The sequence below is a fragment of the Babylonia areolata genome, chromosome 6 (assembly GCF_041734735.1).
Source record: "Babylonia areolata isolate BAREFJ2019XMU chromosome 6, ASM4173473v1, whole genome shotgun sequence".
NCBI classification, from domain to species: Eukaryota; Metazoa; Mollusca; class Gastropoda; order Neogastropoda; family Buccinidae; genus Babylonia; species Babylonia areolata.
The window spans coordinates 29052504-29069567 of record NC_134881.1 but is presented as its reverse complement, the minus strand read 5'-3'; the positions used below and the strand labels follow the sequence as shown (position 1 = coordinate 29069567).

Genomic DNA, 17064 nt, shown 5'->3' with positions numbered 1-17064 from the left:
TGAAAGTGGTATGAAATCCACCAATTAGACAGAATTACTTTTTTTGTTTTTATTCTTTGTAACTAAGGCTGCCTTTTCCACCCAAACCTATTTCAATAAAAAAAAAATAATAATAAAAAGGATTAACTTGTGAATGCGTACATGACTTCACCACCGGGTACAAAATGAATGCGTACATGACATCACCACCAGGTACAAAATAAACAATCAGTGGACAATAAATTAAAACAAGAAAAGTAGTTTCAATATAAAAAAATAAAAAAATTAAAATGTAACTTGTAAGTAATTTTTTTTAACAAATTTTGTGAGCCTATTGCTCTTTGACTTTTTTATTTAGGGAAATGGGTTGGCCTTGTTCTTTGTCTCAGGTTGTTTCATGCTGGTGAGCTTCTGTTCATGTGGTTTCAATTCAACATTACATCAAAGAAAAAGAAAGAAAGAAGATGGAAAAAAAAAAGAGTCACCCCTCCATTCATTATTCCTACTTTTTTTCCTAACTGAAATACACATTCCATGTAATTTCCGGTCTTTGATTTTTGCTGATAGTGATAGGATGGTTTTTATTCCCTATCCTGTTTTTATTCCAGCCTGGGGATCTTTACAGGTCTAGCTAGAATTTGGCTTAGTCAGACCTTACTTTATCTCCCCCAGTTGAGATTCAAACCCCAGTGATCCCAGTGAGGAGGAGGGTTGTACACTCTAGTCCTTTAACAAAGAATGCTGAATCCTGAATGGAAAGCTTTTCCCCAAAAGAAATAAGGTTGGAAGCCCTGGGTAAAAGTGGCAGCAAGAGTCCAGGCAGCTAAAGCCCAAATGGCTAAGTCCATGGTCCTCTAGAAACACTCCTCTTATGTCCATCCCCTTGGACTTGGGAGTTGGAAGAGAGGTCAAAAGATACAAGCCGGGCCAGAAGTTCCTTGCTCTTTTTTCCCCATATTATAACTCATACGGAGCGGAAGGAGGGGTAGTGCAAGCTAGCTGAATTGAACCACTCCCCTTGTGTCCGTCATGTTGTGTTCTTGAGGGAGAAAAAAAAAAGAAGGGGTGGGGGGGTGCAGTATAAGGCAGCTGAGAGCTATCCCTCCCCTTCTTTCTGCCTTGTAATGTGGAGAGATGGGGTTAGTACAAACTAACCCAAATTGACCATCCCCTGTTACTCCTATCATATTGTAATAGGAAGAGGCTTGAGGTGGGAGAGGGGTGGTGGTGAGAGCTCTGCATGCAAGAATAAAACAGCTCCCATCCTCTACTTCCACCACACCATAATATGGAGAAATGTCAGTATAGGGTAGTCCAGACCTATCCTCCCCCCTTTTGTTATAGTGGAGAGGGGCTTCCATACAGCCTATTAAAGTAGGACTCCCCCACCTTTGCTTCTGTAAAGTTGTAAAGTAGAAGGGAGGTAAAGGCTAGTCTAGAATGACCAAAACGGCCACCATCCCATTTTAAACAGGTTTGAAGGAGGCAATTTCTTACTAGGGAGAGAGAGAAAGATGGGGTGTGGGAGGAGAGGGAGAGGGAGAGAGAGATCAAGGGAGAGTGAGAGAGAGAATGAGAGAGAGACGGAGAAAGAAATATGGAAATTGAAAGTTGCTTTTTTTAAGGAAAAGGAAAAGGCAGTTATTGGCTAGTTTTCACCTACCATTAATATAAAATGGAAATCTACAAATTAGTCTAGGAAAAACAAGGAAAAAAAGGGGAGCAAAAGGTAAATGTACATACACACCACATTGCAAAAGCAACAATAACACAAACTCACACACAGAAGTAAATGAAAAAGAAATTTAATGGGGAGTGGGGAGGCAGACATCTTGGGACAAGTACTTTGATGTCAAAGGGGGACCAAAACACATGAGGGATGGGGGGGGGGGGGGGGTGAACATTCCAAGACATCACCAAGCGGACGTTTCAGGAACCCGAATGGTCCCCATTGGGAACCTACGGAAGGTGGTGAGGGGGGAAATTTGGACATTACACAGGTTCAGTACAATACAAGTTATGGGTTGTTTTTGGTTTTTTTCACTATCATCTGCTACAAGTCGAGTATATATATATATTTAAAAATATATATTTAAAAAGAAAACACAAAAAACACCCACATATAATGATATCCACTCGTCATTTTATTGTTCAATGTATGATAGTGAGTAAATCTGAGTAGGGGTAGATAAAAAAAACAACAACCCAACTCTCTTATTTTTCCTAAATAAAAAAAACACACAAAAAAAACACCCACATGTAATGATATCCACTCTTGTCATTTTATCGTTCAATCTTTGTCATACTATCGTGAGTGAAACTGAGTAGGAGTAGATATGTATATAAATAAATACATAAAATACAAGTACTTCTGAATCATATCTTGCAACTGGGCATTTTTTATCAACAGGGTCATGACCTTGACCTCTGACCTCTACCCATAGCATTTAAAAGAACAATGTAAAAACCTTGATGAATATTGTGATAAATCCCAACTGACCTTTGGCCATGAATTTCAACAGTCATAAATGGTCTCACCACAGCCACTCACATTAAAGTTTGATGAAAATGTGACTCTGATATAATAATAATAATTATCATTACATTCATACAGCGCTGAATCTTGTGCAGAGACAAATCGAAGCGCTTTCGCACCAGTCATTCACATGCATGCGTAACTCTAAAAACTGGAAAAACTGAAGACTAGGAAAAGGCAGGGAAGAGAGGCTATTTTGGGAAGGGGAGGGTTTTAAGACCAGACTTGAAAAAGCTGAGTGTGGAGACCTGGCAAAGAGAAAGAGGAAGTTCATTCCAATTGCAAGGTCCAGAGACAGAGAAAGAACGGCGGCCAACAGTGGAGTGTTATCTCGGCATGCGTAAACAGAGTGGATCCGAAGCCAATCATAGAGAGTGAGATGGAGTGTAGAGGTGAAGGCAGCCACAGAGATAGAAAGGGGCAGATATAAGCTCTATTAAGTTTTGTTTGCAAACTTTTTCTTTTCTGCCAAAAGATTATGTTGACCTTTGGCTTCCAATCTTGCTTATCACTTCAATATAATGCAAAGACTGGGGAGGTCTTCATATGGTAAATACTGCCAGGTTTTGTTCTTTACACAACTTCAGGCAATAGATGAGAGTGAAAAAAAAAATCCAAAATTAATCATAACACTGTTGCTAAATTTGTTGCCTAAACTGGCTAAAGCAGCACTGGTTTGAAGTTGTGTGCCTGTGTTATTTTAAGGAGCAAACTCCCCTCAAGTAACCTTATAAACTCTTTATTATGCTCACTGCTTTCTTTGAGTTGTCTGATTTTGCTACATTTAACCAGTAATTGATCACAGTTCCCACGATGATGGAGGGTTTGTTCTTTTTGCCATCATATTATAATGTATTCAATAAATCAAACTTCCTCATCTTATATTCAATTTAATTTATGGGGCCGAATAACATTACTAGTGAAATGGCAATGCTGCTGTGATGCAACTGCTGATTATTCCCTTTGTTTTGTTTTGTTGTTGATCTTCTTCTTGTGTGTGTTTTCAAATAATAACAAAGGATACACTGTGTAGGGACAAATTGATTTTTGTGACTGATGTGATAAACAACCAGACATAAGTTCTATTTCCATTTCTCCCTTGCCCTTCTGCAGTTCATGGCAATGGCACAAGACAGCTTATTAAGGACTACATGGGCCAGGCTACATCTGTGGAAGAGAGCAAACAAAGGCTTACTACTGCAGCATTCTAAACATATGCTGAGCCTTGAAAGCTTGTGGAACTCTTTTTTTTTCTTTTTCTTTTTTTAATAGACATGTGTTCGTGGAAACTATTCCGGGAAAGAAACTGTATCATGTACTTGAACTGGGGAGATAAAAGGTTCTGAAAAGGCCATGGCTGTTGGTCTTAGCCTACTTCCTTTTCTGGGTCCTCGTTTTCTTGGGGATTGGACACAAACTCAGCCAAATCTCATGCATGCTAAAGAAACGTAAAATACTCCTGAAAATGTGGCTGCGATGTTACACTGTCCTTACAACAACGGCACAATCATTAATTAAATATTTCTATATCAAAAGATGTCTGGTTGGGTACCATCTGTGACCTGTGCCGCGCAGTGTCACGTGACCGTGCTGACCATCTCAACCAGTTCCAAAACAGACTTTCTCTATGATATTTGAATTTGACATTTGCAACAAAACAAACCGCCGCTAACTGAACAATAAAAATATAATCCTTTATACATATATACCAGCCTCGCAGACACTATCAACAGACTGTATACTTGCGTGAAATATTGCTGTATTCGACTGTAAACACTGCATGCAATATGGCGACGGACAGTAGTCGTCTGCGAAGGTCTTGATTTATGTGATACTTTATGACATTTACGAAGTTTAAAAAAAAAAAAATTTCATTACAATACTACTTGATGAACGATAAACGCGTAAACAATACACACCACTTTCAAAAATCCATGTCCGTCCACTGTCACGATCTCAAAAATATTGTAGGAAATCAACTGTGGTTGGAAAACAGAAAGAGACGATAACTCTGTTCGCCTGTAATCGTCAAATTGCTGTCCTTGAGCCCGGTCTCACGAAAGTTCCAGGCCAACGCGACGCAGACGTGCAACGGAACAAACTGTTCTGCTATTCGGGAAGCAACTGAGTGTGTATTGCAGTTTTTAATGATTATTACCTAATCATGATTATCGTACTCGGTGCAAGAAGCATTATATATGCAAGGTGGATCGCATTACATTGATTGTTGCCTGATTTTGCCATGCTTAGCCAGTTTGCGTTTTCAAGTGTTCCACGCTGACGTGCCAACGGTCGTGAACTTGGCGAACAGGCCAAAAGCGTTGCTTCATAATGTTCATCCCACTGAGATACATGTTTACATCATATCTATGCTTCATCCCAGGTGAGGTTAAAGACCCGATGATTGTCTGCCTTTCGGCATAAACTGCAACACAGACGAGCGTATCATCAAACGTTTGGGCGGCGAACAAAGATATCTCATTTTCTCCTTTCAACACTTGTTCGTTATCCAGTCGAATATTTCAGCAGAAATTAAAGGTCTTGAGTGCACATGGCGCATATATAGTGGATAGTTTTGAGGCAGTAGCACATGTAACTATAATTAGTTGCTGTGGAAACATAATATGTCCATTCCAACAAACAGGGGCGTTTGAACTGAAATTATGAATGGGAGTTACCATGATTTACTTACCCTTTTTTTTCCATTTGTGATTATATGCAATCAATATCAGTTAACCTGCAGATTAGTTCCAGCTTGTTATGGTTGAAGCATGCTGATCTTTCTGTATTCCTGTCACACACAATGCAAACTTTTGCGGATTACAAAATATTTAAACATAATGTCAGTGATCATTTTATTAATATAAATATATTACACATCATTGGCATGTTATTGTTTTTATGGATTCGTTTCAGATATCCGCCTTTGCTTTGAACAAACTTCAGTTGAAGATCATGAATATAGAAGAAAAATGAAAAATATTTTCTTTAGACAAATTTAAGGAATCTTCTCAACCCCTAATCAGCAATATAGGTGGTTTGAGTACCTGCGTGCCTTTGATATATATATATATATGTTGTTTGGTTGTTTGTTTTTTGTTGTTTTTGTGTTTTTTTCATACATACATGCATTCATACAGAAACTAAGAAAGCGCAACATAACTGGATAATCATGACAGATATCTGTGTGTAAAATCCATCTTTCAAGGACAGTCTCAAACTGTCAGATTCAGAAGTTCAGATCCAATGGCAAGAAGAGATTGTCATGTCTGGGAAGGTCTTTGGCTGAAGTGGATGGCTGTTATCTTTCGAGCTCTGACACACCCTTCCCATTCCACAGTGCTCTGCCCTTGAATCCTGCAGATTTACTCCATCTGATCTGCCACAGCAGTCTTTACACATTTTAGGGTGAGCACATCCTTAGAATGTTTAAAATCAGCGTCATCCCACCCCTGGAGAGGCTGGCCATCCAGGCTGATGATTCTAATCTACCCAAATGAAGAAACTTTTTTGTACAAGTTTAGGCATGTTTCCCAGAACTGCTCATATGAATATGCAGTGATTGCAGGATTGGGACTATATCCACCATTGATACACACATCTAATCAACAGAAAGAATGGATCATCGTCCTAGACATAAGCTGCAGAAAACTTAGGCCACATATATGGAGTATGAATCCCCCATCCCCACCCCCACCCCCTTTTATTTATCCTGTGCATGGAATTTCACTTCTTCAGTTCTTGATTTGGGCCTACTGCTCCTATCCTCATCTACTATTCAGCCCGCAGTAAAATTAAATCTAACAGAAACAGCTTACACAACTCATTTGGCCAGGTAAGACTGCAAAGCTGGTGGGGGAAAAAGATCCAGTTCATGTTTCAAGTTTACTTCCAGACCATCAGTTGTTCAACAGCCATTGCTCATCCTTTATTCTGTTATAATCTTATTTCAGTTTGTTTCAAGTCATGGACATTATAGAGTGTAGCACACCAGAAGCACACATATGGCAGGACATGCAGCACAATGGATGCATACAGGTGGTATAGTTTGTGGGGGGGAAAAATTTTAATGCAACACAACTGAAGCACAGAGGATAGAACAGCTGATAAAAAAAAAAAAAGGAAAACCGGAAAACCCAAACTTTAGGAAAAAAACCCAAATCTGGTGAAACTGATTACCCTGGAACACAAAATACCAGAGGACTCACAAGTAACTGAGTTGTAACTTGTTACTCTTTCAGAAAGTGACAATGTTTCTATAACTGTGATAACATGTTAAACTCTAATCAAATCCATCCAACGAAGATGAAAACAGTTAAGCTTCATATCACACAAATACCCAACCAGAAACGCAATCATTAAAACGCACTCCCATGTGTCACCTCATCTGAATTTAACCAAGTCCTCATTTACCAATTAGTTTGTCATAAATTGTAAATAGTCTGCTTAATCTAATGAAACAATGAAATAGAGAATGAAAATACATGTATTTTCTTTTTTTAAATAAATGAAAAAAGTTGAACAATAAAGTTTTAATAAAATAATTATCATCATAATACTGGGACTATGTTTACATTTACTTTCTATCCCTGCTTCAGCCAATACACAAATATAAAATAAAATTTATTTTACTTCTTTCCCCCCCTTTTTCAAAGACTGGGGAAAAAAAATCAGCGTCCTAAATTATTGCAACTGTTGGTTACATTTTCATGGTTTGGGGGACCCAAAACTGAAAAAGCAAGGTGGTGGCACGTTAGTTTAGTGACTGAAATACATACAAAATACGAGTCGAAATCCACAGAAAATGCTTGTAAAATAGTCTCCTGAATTTAGGACTCTAAAATAGGACTTTACCAGGGAAAAAATGACAAAATTATCAGATTTGCTAAAAACAATCCATCATTACCTAAAACCTAGCATACATAGTATAAAAACAAAATTAACTTTCCTACATGATTCAACACATCCTCATTCTCATCCAACATGTAACCCTCATTCCCAGTTTCATTCACAAATTTCTTCACTTTTTCTCCCATGAAATATCCCAACGTCATCCATGAAAACTAGAATAATGATATGTTGTTTTTTTTTAATAATATATATATATAAGCAACATGTTAAATATTCAAATAAAACCAAAACAAAAGCATTGACACATACATGCACCTGGATTAGCAACATGTTAAACATTCAAATAAAACCAAAACAAAAGCATTGACACATACATGTACCTGGATTAGATTTAAGATCTCAGATTTTAGAACCATGCTACCTCAATGGCTGACAAATGCGCGCCAAAGTGCATGACAGAAGTGCGAAATGAAAAACAAAGATAAATAGACCCCAGACTATTTGACAGACTGGAGAGTTCGGCTCTCCGAATTCTGTTAATTTGCGAGCAACGAAGGCCATTGAGAGACAGAACGTGCAGACAGCATGCTTCGTTTTTTCGACTTTTTGCTTTATATTTTAGTTTTCTTGTGCATACGATGGCACTTTCAGTCATTGTACAGTGTTTGGTTGTAGCAATCGAGGCTGTCAACTGGAGAAAATGATGGAGTACAGCAAACTGTGAAATCCATTACGTCCCGCACGGAGCTCCCGAGTGCTTATGCATTGCACCATAGTTTCAGATAATTATCTTTGTAAATCGGTAAAATAAAAAATAAATTAAAAAATGATAAAAACATTAATGAGTTAACAGTTTAACATTAATTTTGTTGTTTGGGGTAAAGGATGGTGTGGAGAGTTGCTTTTCCTCTCAAACAAGACAAGTTTTATGCATGCAGATCAGTACCACGTGTATACCTGAACGTAGTCGTGGTGTGCTCATCGAGCACCAGTTGCAACCAAACAACATCACAATAATGAATATTGTTCAAACTTCGAAACGAAACGTTTGTGATTTTGATCCGTGAATACAAAAAGTTAAAGCTTTTTTTTCTTTTTTCTTTTTTTAAGCAGACCGTATCCTGTTGACTAATGGTACAATGAAAGTGGTGTGATGAAACGCAAATCAAAAATCATTCTTCATGTTCATCACTGACGACAGAACACTGACACAAAAAATATCTTACATGGCGACGTTTGTGAAAAGAACCATCCACGGTCTCAGTTTTCCTCGCGTGTAAGAATGATTACAACGTCAGTCTTTGAGGTCCACAAACGCAGGGACTGAAGGAAGTGTGGAGGTCACACATATACGCTGCTTTTGTCCATGTCGATTGCCTTCGGCATTGCTCGCATTTGGGATGAAAATTAGATGCGCATGCGCAAGATCCAACATGGCCAGGGTCTTTTGAAATCGGCAGGTTTTTCGTTCAAATTTACAATGATGTGTTGACAAAGCATGAAATGTTGCAGAAGTTGGTTCCCTTTGTTCGCGGTTTATGCATAATATGTAGGAACAGAAACTGCTTCAATGAAACTGAGAAATTTAACATCCTGGGCGCAGGGTTGAATGAGTTAATGAAATAACAAAATGGCCGAGTTGCAACACAACGGGGGGCAACTCGTAGAAATAAAGTTAGCGATTTAACCCAACGGATGGGTTTTTCCCTTTTAGTTATGTCAAGTATGCGGGAACACACAAGGGCCGGGGTGTAAAATAAAGTACAAGTATTTCTTCCTAGGCCCAGGAGGGGATTTGCGGGGGGGGGGGGGGGGGGGGGTATAAAAGTAATGTATTTCCGAGTCGCAACTGATCGAACCTCTCAGCCGCGGGCTGTTTCTGTCCGTCATTGTATGAGAATTTATGTCATAATAATGCAGATTCCCAGGCACTGGCACTAATGAAACTGAGTCATATCGATTCCGCAATGAGTCGTCGACTGATAACTCTAATTTGGAGAGTCTTAATTCAAGTCACCGCTGACTGATGCCACGAAACTCGACTAAAACCTTGAGTTGTGGACCGAACAGCTGATTAGTTTAATTTGAGATCAATCCATGGGGTACTTTCAGTTTGTTGACTCGAAGTAGGCTATTGAAGTTCAGTTTCAGTTGCTCAAGGAGGCGTCACTGCGTTCGGACAAACCATATACGCTACACCACATCTGCCAAGCAGATGCCTGACCAGCAGCGTAACCCAACGCGCTTAGTCAGGCCTTGAGAAAAACACAAAAAAAAACGGGGGAATAAATAATAGATAAGCTTACATCAATAAATAAATAAATGAATAATAATTATATGTAGAAAAAGGTAGTAGTAATAATAATAGTAATACTAAATAAAAAAAATAATAAATTTAAAAAAAAAAAATAATAATAAATAAATAAGACAACAATGGTGATAAATAAGCGAATAAATGTAAAACATGAAGACACACATTCACACACACACCCACACATGCACAACAGAAATGCACCAAACATGCAGTTTCACAGATATGAAAGCACAGTCAAATACATATAAACGTACATGAGCTCCAACACACACACACACACACACATTACCTTGCACCTCCTCTACCCCCCTCCTCCACACACTCATTTCTAGTCTACGTATCGCAGCTTCCACGGCACACACACACACAAACACACACTCACAGAGATGAACACTTACTTGTACAAGCACACACACATACGCCCATATCTCCCACCCCAACCCCACACACATATATACAAAAATATATATGTATATATATATATGTATACGTTCCAATATCCTGTTGCTCCCACAGTGTAGGCATGCATATACTCACATACCTCATCCTCTACCCCACCTCCCCCCGCACTCCCACCTCCTCACACACACACACACACACGTACACAGATCTCTCCTGACACTTGTGTACACTTACACTCTCGCGCATTCACAAACGCACTCAAAAGCACAGACCCACACATCCACACAAACACACGCACAGAGGCTGCCACTGACTGGCCGCAAGAGGGATGGGAAAAGATCTCTGATGCCAAAAACGTGGCGTCTAGTGTGTTGCTCAGTCTATTGTATTTGGAAAGGCCCACAGAGACTCTGTTCCGTTTTGAAGAAATTTGCGCAATGTTGGTTTGGAAATGATGCCGATATTTGTTTGATTTGCAAAGCATCGTGCTCTACCTTTCATGTTAGACTTGCGGCCGCTCCCTCTCTCTGCTTTTATTTCTTTGAGGCGATCGATGGTGTGATGGCCTTGTACCTGTTCTTTTTGGTATTCTTTGATTTTTCTGAGGATTTCCGATTTTCCTAGATGTAGGCCGCTCGTTGGTGTTGCGTTACCAGCAAGTCTGTCAGCTCGCTCATTTCCCTTAACACCTGCAGTGATGAAGTGAGAAGAAGAACCAAAAAGAAACAGAAAAGGCCCCATGATGTGTTGTGTATATCATTTGCCATTAACTTTTGGTGTTTATATACTGACCATGTAAAGAAGTCACACTTTGAAAATAAAAATAGAAACTGATTAAAATTTAACAAAAAAGATTTGCTTGATCACGGACCCTACAGAGCGACAATGACGGTTTTCAGAGTCAAGATTTTACGAGTAGGACTTCCGATGGTTGTAAATGGAAATCCGGCAGGGTACTAGGCACGGATGCAAAGCCGCAAACCACGCCCGCCGGGGAAACTGAGAAACTGTGGAAACACTGAAAAAGGGGCGTAATAGGGGGCCGGCCGCATAAAAGGACCGATCGCGAGGTCCAAAAAATTACTGAGACTCAACTCAGTACTACAGCTACTTCTATAACTACTACTACTCAACCATGACTGCTAGTGCCGCTACTCAGTACAGCAGGAAAAAAATTGACGTCAGCTATTGAGCCGCGGCCGTGCCGTGGGTCCAACTGAAACAGTTCGACTACTCGAAGAATGCACCATTTTGAAAGTACTCGGAACCGCTGCCTACATGTTTAGGCTGCGTGCAGTCTGAAAAATTGCAAACTAGTACTTCGTAAACTGAATACAACACAGTAAGTTGTTCAAAGGAAGGCAGTTCAGTGAACAATCGAAGGACGATTCTCTCTCTCTCTCTCTCTACTTTCTAGGACACACACTGCACACAAGGCATGTCACACTTGACTGACACACACACACGCGCGCGCACCCTGCGTGCGCGCACACACACTGACGCATGCACTGCACGCACTGAAAGGAAACTGATGCAAAGCTGGCAATTGCACCGACTTAGGCTGACAGACGATTGCCGAGGAAGCTATGCCGCACACGGCAAGAAAAACAAAACAAACCAGTTTCCACTTGAGTCAGACGGTACTGAAGACATTAAATGCGGTGTAATGGATCACCAAGATGTAGTACACTAAGCTAAAACCCACCCTGTGATTATTTTGGATTCTAAGTCGGGATGTAGGTCTACATCACGGACGTATATTACGGATACGGCCGTGGTCTACCGTGGCAGTGCATCAGTGTTTCAACTTGAAGACCACTCCGCGGTGGTTGCACGGGCTTCTCAGCCTCAGTGGCTTAATGTCAGTGCAGTGATTCAGTGGCCGTGGAAATGGGCTTCTGCACAGGGTAAAAGTCCAATCAGACTTCAACTTAGAGGACAGTCTCGTTTATTCTTCAAATTATCAGCCACAAGATTAAAGGCTTTGTTCTCTTGAATCGTACTTCATGTCGTTATCGATAACTCTGATTTTATGTGATCAGAGTTATCGTTTCCTTGCTGCAGACGCCATAAAATGGCGGGAACTTGGCAGATAAAAAAAACAACAACCAACAAACACAACCAAAAAGTAGGCTTTTTCATTCCATTTGTTGTAGTTTTGACTAACTAGAATTCCAGTGACGTTATGTGCTTTCCACTATTGTACTCTCAGTGATGATGAAATGTCAATGGTATTATGGAACCAGTCATTCAACAGAGGCCAACACTGAAAAAACAAATGAGGCACATGATTATAGACAGGCCTACTGAGCTCTGTCACTGAGAAGAGATGTGAACATGGTGTTGGCTTATTTTTGCAGAGTGCGATTTGGACGGGTATTGTACCTAAAGATTCAGTTATGCAATATACGACCAGTCAGTGCATGGTACGACACGGCTCCCGCCGGCGGGGTACCCCACCAAGTATCTTTTCTCTGTGTGGAGTTTAACGATCTATTGGCTCTCAAGTTGTTTTCGGTTGGGGTTGTTCTGTCGTTCCCGGTTGATATCTAACAGCTCCTGGAGTTGACGTCGACTGTGGCGCCAGTTGTGCAGTTGGTTGTGGGGTCAATTGTTCTGTCGTTGCCTCAGTTTGCCGCGCAAACTGAAGGAGGAAGGGTCGTTGCATCGTGAGATGACTCAGGGTCGGTTACGCCGTCCGCCCTCGCCCCAGCGGCGTCTCCACTACTTACCCCAAGCCGTCTTCAGGACCAACTTGCGGGCAGCCCTGAGTCTTCATCAGTGCTTTACCCCACCGGCGACCCAGCCGCACCTCCCCGTGCGGCCGCCGCCCACTCGTCAGACTCGCCACCAGCGCGGAACTGAGGCAACAGCAGTTCCGAACAACCACCACCACAAGGTTGTTCGGCTGTAGATCAGCTTGGTACACGAATTTATTCATCATAGTGTCATCCCGACCGCACTCGGGCTCACCGTGGCTGATTATGAGTGCAGATACACACACACTCGCGCGCGCGCCGGCACACAACCCCCCACACACACACCGAATCAGTGACACACACAGACGTGGCACGCGCGCGCGCACACACACACAATGACACACACTGGCACTGCACACACACACACACACAAACACACACACACACGCTGACACCGTGGCGACACATCACATATACACACACACACTCACACTCATACACACACACACACACAGCCGGGTAGTCGTGTTGATCTAGTCAAGTCAGCCAGTCGTGACTAATTCTGGTTTTAGGATTGTTTTCCTTGCCTACTAGTAGCAGAACCAGACTCTATTAGGGCTTAATTAGCCTGCTGTTTTTATCAGTGCCAGAGCGTATTACACATGCGCACACTCAGTGACACCGACGGACACATACTCACCGACACACACACACACACACACACACACACACACACACACACACACACAGAGATAGACCGACGAACATTAATTTAGACTCTGACAGAGAAGCCATCATCACACGGACACTGGGTCACCTATTACTGAATAACGCTATCATCACCAACAGCGATCGACCCCGAGAACTCAGTGAACGAAAACATTGTGATGACAACCCTCACCACTGAGCCCCCTCCCTTCACAACATACTAGTATGTTATGTATATATTTCCTTCACAAAATAACACCATCCCCAACTGAAGCGGTCATGCATGCTTCACTGATTCACATTTACCAGGACTGACAAGTAATAATGACTACTGATATATATATATATATATGTGTGTGTGTGTGCGCCCGTGCGTGTGTGCAAATGTCAGCCCGGCCTTCCACATGTAGGCCCTAACAAGAAACTCGTATGTACTACACACAAACCCATGTTGGGCTCTCAAAGCTTGACTTACCAGTGTGTTGCCGGGTTTATGCGTCGGTGAGGCATCTGCTATCAGTGTTTTTGTTTATTTGTTTGTTCAGTTTGTTGTTGTTGTCGTTTTACTAGTATGCTGTGACTTCTCCTTCAACTGATTGAATGACTCCCTTGACTTAGGGAAGCTATTACTCAACACTCTTTAGTTGGCTTGAAGACATCATTCGTCGGCCACTTTACATTTAAAAATCAGTTACAGAAAACAATCAATATAAGGGTGGCTCGAGTATACTGTCTCCTCCCCCCCACCTGACCCCCCCCCCCCCCCACCTCCTACCTACTATGTCCTCACACACACACACACACACACACAGACACTGAGCGCACGCACACTGTGCACTACTGACACGCACACACACCGACCTGATCATGAGTGATATACTGAAATTACTGTACCGCAAACTCAGTGCACTGACACCAGCACTGAAGAGCACCTACCACAAAGCTGTCACTGAATCCGACATGGCCCACTCAAGAAAAAATGGCCGCAATAATAAAACAACAATAATAAGGACAATACTGGTAACAACATACCATCATAATACTAACTGCAACAACAACAATATAATTATGATGATGATGACGTGATCGATAATGATGGGGGTGGGTGGGGGATCTTATATAAAAAGAAATAACCTGAAAAGAACAACTGAGAAAAAAAGAAAAGAAAAAGTGTATGTGTGGGTTGGGAGGAGGAGGTTGGACAACCTGAAGTGGGAGGGGAAGGATAAAATGTGTGGACGGATGGAGGAAGAGGGGCCATCCGTTCACATGTGCTTAGTTAACTTGCCGGTGTGCGCGTGTGTGTGTTGACTGAGCACAGCCAAGAGAGAACCGCCGGCGAGGGACTGAGAGAGAGAATGTGTATGTGCGTGCGTACGTGTGTGTGTGTGTGTGTGTGCGTGTGTGTGTGTGTAGCTTTCAAACACACATATGTCAGTGTATGCCATTTAGGCTGCTGTAACGAGTAAAATAGACGGAACAGCACTGACAACAGATGGTTTTCAAGGTCCACATTTTGTGATTAATAACAATGATATTTACACTGAATATGAGCTGAGTCATTCTGACTGGGTTCGACCAGTGCTGCCGCAGTTAAAGAATAAAAAAAAACCCCAAAAAACAAACAAACAGTCAAGCCATACAACGTATGATGGCGGTTTTTGATTGTCAGTGATGTACTTGGCAAAAATAATGTCAGTTGTGCAAAATGGTATGGTCAGTCACAGTGGGTGTTTCGTTTCTGTTCTCTTGAACTTGTTGTTATTGTCGCCGGCTGGTGTGGGTTGTTGCTGCTGGTAATGTGCTGTCTATGAAGACACTGGCACTGACTGACTCAGTGCACTCAGAAATGTCACCGTTATTCTTTATTCTCCTGCGTGTATAGTGTGTGTGTGTGTGTGTGTGTGTGTGTGTGTGTGTGTCACGGTGTGTGTGTGTGTGTGTGTGTGTGTGTGTGTGTGCCGGTGAGTGTGTTGTGTGCCGTGTCAGTGTGTACACACACCCTCACACACACACACACACACACACACACACACACACACACACACACACACAGACATTACAGCTTGGATTTCGCCCCTACCTGTCAAGTGAACTCCCCCTCCACCCTGCACTCTCTCTCACTCACTCACTCACTCACACACATTACAACCTTGGATACAGCCCCTCACTGTCAACCTTCACCCTCGTTACTGACAGCACCACCCTCACACACACACAGACATTCACACACACACACACACATCACGACCGGCAGCCGAGACTGAGCCAGGCTCCAATCCATATATTCATATCAGACCGAAAATAGCTCTGACACGAGACTGGGGCGAGACATCCGTGCATATCGTTCCGTTCTGTCAGCCCCTCCGGCCCAAACAGCTTCACATTATTTTCAGCATCCCCTGATGCTGTGCTGAGGTTATGTTTACACTGCTGTCAGCGACTCAGTGCAACAGTCTGGACACATAAGTCACGTTGACAGTGCGGCGGCGCCTGCATCTACTGAAAGCGCGATAAAGACATCCTGCAGTCTGCAACACGTACTGCTGATCACCATTCGATTTTGGGGGGCCTTGATTAGTTATTTCGTAATACTTAGACTGCAAGGTATTGAAGACAGAGTGGACGACGCGGCGAGCGGATTGTGGACAGGCAGAGCGCGTGCTTGGATAAGTCATTGCACAACCATCTACAGAGAGACATTCCGTACTTGTAAAAGAAATGGCGTCCTCCTGTCTGGATCAACTGAAACGAGTGACCACAGTGGTTGCTGACACTGGCGATTTTGAAGGTAAGGACGTCACGTGAGTTCAGGAGCTATAATGGTTTAAAATTCTCTCTCTCTCTCTCTCTCTCTCCTCCGAGAGCTAGATCTAGATGGAAAAAAAAAAAAAAAAAAAAAAAAAAAAAAGAAGAAGAAGAAGCTGTCTTGCTTACTCTGTTACCATCAGAAAATAAAATTTATTCACATCAATTCAGTTATCTTCTCCCCCCCCCCCCCTCTCTCTCTCAAATTACTCCTCATGGAATAAAAACATACTCATTTATTTAACTTGTGTATGTTTCTGAAATCATTTGCACATGAACGTAGGTGTGGTTATGAGAGTAAAGTATCAGTATGAGAGTAGAGCCAACATGCACATGTTCCATATATCTATTTGTGCTTTTTTTTTTTCTTTTTTTTTTTGTCATAAAATTGATTATTACAGTTTTATTCATTTTCATGGTTATATACATATAATGACAGATATATATTTGAGTGCATCTGAATGTCCTGTGTGTACTTCAATAATTCTATGTTGTTGTTTTTTGATAGTTTTTATTTCAGGTTTGGCTTTGCCCTGAGGACTGGATATAAAACAACAAGAGCATAATATATAATGCATGCATATTCCACCTATGTCATTTTAGAAAATTGGGCTTGGCTATAGACAGCATGATTTGATTTGATTTGATTGGAGATGTTAATGATTCACAGTATAATCAATAGAATTATACCGCATGACTCACGCACCTGCGTATTCTTTTTATGACAGTCTCTCTGCTCTTCATGTCTGTGCATGTGCATGCCTGTA

The 17064-nt window shown here is 41.5% G+C and overlaps 1 protein-coding gene and 1 long non-coding RNA gene across 2 annotated transcripts in view; one reads left to right on the top strand and one right to left on the bottom strand.

Annotated features, from left to right (window-relative positions):
• The window catches only part of LOC143282903 (uncharacterized), a 28230-nt gene extending 23689 nt beyond the window's left edge, over nucleotides 1-4541 (bottom strand). The window contains exon 1 of the long non-coding RNA XR_013055325.1: nucleotides 4435-4541. This is a non-coding gene — a long non-coding RNA (uncharacterized LOC143282903). The remainder of the gene's footprint in view (nucleotides 1-4434) is intronic.
• An 11255-nt stretch (nucleotides 4542-15796) lies between these two features.
• The window catches only part of LOC143282902 (transaldolase-like), a 16195-nt gene continuing 14927 nt past the window's right edge, over nucleotides 15797-17064 (top strand). The window contains exon 1 of the mRNA XM_076588784.1: nucleotides 15797-16280. Coding sequence (XP_076444899.1) covers nucleotides 16211-16280 — 70 coding nt within the window. The 5' untranslated portion in view covers nucleotides 15797-16210. The remainder of the gene's footprint in view (nucleotides 16281-17064) is intronic.